The 1,672-nt window shown below is 35.3% G+C and overlaps 1 protein-coding gene across 1 annotated transcript in view; it reads left to right on the top strand.

Annotated features, from left to right (window-relative positions):
* Positions 1 to 1,289, top strand: part of SULT4A1 (sulfotransferase family 4A, member 1) — a gene marked incomplete at its 5' end in the record, with an annotated part of 12,009 nt that extends 10,720 nt beyond the window's left edge. The window contains one exon of the mRNA XM_010085330.1: positions 801 to 1,289. Within this exon, the coding sequence (XP_010083632.1) occupies positions 801 to 913 (113 nt within the window). The remainder of the gene's footprint in view (positions 1 to 800) is intronic.
* Positions 1,290 to 1,672: the final 383 nt, after the last annotated feature.

Raw genomic sequence — 1,672 nt, 5'->3', positions numbered from 1 at the left:
TCAGCAGTGTCATCAGGTTATGTTACTAGTTGGGTTCAGTAGAGTAGTAGAATACTCTGTACAAGGAAAAAGTGTTGGGTGTCCATATTGCATCCACCAAAACTTTCTTATTCCTTGTGTAAAAAATTAAAATTTAAATGGCACAAACTGGGTGTCAAACTGGGTGTATGGCTCTTGTTCTCTTCTATAGATATATTCTGCGCACTCATATTTAACAAATATGTCTCTCCATATTGAGAAATGTAAATTGATCTTTTGAACTTATCTTTAAACATAAAATAATATGAACTAGTAATGATAATATTACATTTCAATAATCAGAATTCAATAATCAGTGTAATACTCTGCATTCCACGTACCTTTTGGATAGTTCTCTAACCAGTGTTTGCTGAAGGCACAGTAATTTTGAAATGTATTGTTGTTACATGTTGAACTTATTGAACAGGCATAGTTTGCACTGAAACCAGAAATCCACTTTTAAATGAATACCCAAACCAAAATCTGGATTCATTTCTGATTAAGGCCAGAGCAAAATTTCACCAAAATCTGAACTCTTCCTGTATAATGCTCACCTGGTGCAGATTACAAGGTGTATGTAACTTATTTTAAGGCTTTGCAAGGGTTGTAGCAGGGAAATTGGGTAGGACAATGAACAGCCTTAGGTCTTACTGAACTTTCAGTGAAAGCTAAGTCTGATTAGCATCTCACAGATGATACTTGCTGCACTGCACAATTAGACTGTAGATACTTGGTGTCCTTTTTGTCTGCTCTCTGACTTGTGTTCCTTCTCTGTGTTTCAGGACGAGTTGGGCTATGGAAAGACATCTTCACTGTTTCAATGAATGAGAAATTTGATTTAGTGTATAAACAGAAGATGGGAAAATGTGACCTTACATTTGATTTTTATTTATAAAAAATGCATGCATATGATATCCAAATATAGCTAGAAGTGCTTTATGCATTCATTTATTACCTGCTGGACAAACTACTGTAGCTATCATGTGTAACGAGATTTAAAGAAAGAAAAACAATCTTAAGTAAACCATATCAGATACAATTATCTTTGATCCTAAACAGCTGTTTATCTTCTAGTATTTTAATCCTTTGTCCACATGCAAGAACTTCCTAGACAATACTAGAATATTCAGCTGTTACGGAATATATTATATACGTATAAGGTATGTATCATATATGCAACTAGAATGTACACTTTTCAGCCCCACATTGATTATTTAATGTGTTTTATAAAAGCTTTTCACTAGAACCTAAATAAATGTCCGTAAACCAAATAAAAAATAATTTCAGAGGGAAACAAGTAACAGGCCAAATCTGTATGCTAGAATGATCTCAGGGGTTAATCGTCACATTTATTTTTATAGCAGGTATATCAAGTATAAATAAATCCCATTCCAAAATAGTAACAGATCAAAGTGGGGTTCACATTAGGTTCTGCACACCCTTATCTGTATCATTTGAGTAGGTTCTGTGCACTGGCGTACTCTGCAAGACAGGCCTTGTTATGAAATACAGCTGCGATTGTCACTCTAATCCCAAAACCCACCCATGCTTTCATGGATGACAGCACACAGCTGTTTTCCTGATGGATGAAGTTCAGCTCTATGCCGAAGGTCAGCAAACAGAAGCTCCTTAAGCCCCCTTCTCTAATTCAGTC

This window comes from Pterocles gutturalis, unplaced genomic scaffold (genome assembly GCF_000699245.1).
Source record: "Pterocles gutturalis isolate BGI_N339 unplaced genomic scaffold, ASM69924v1 scaffold52770, whole genome shotgun sequence".
In the NCBI taxonomy this organism is placed as follows: domain Eukaryota; kingdom Metazoa; phylum Chordata; class Aves; order Pterocliformes; family Pteroclidae; genus Pterocles; species Pterocles gutturalis.
Note: the sequence above shows the minus strand (reverse complement) of the source record. Positions and strands in the feature narration are given on the sequence as shown.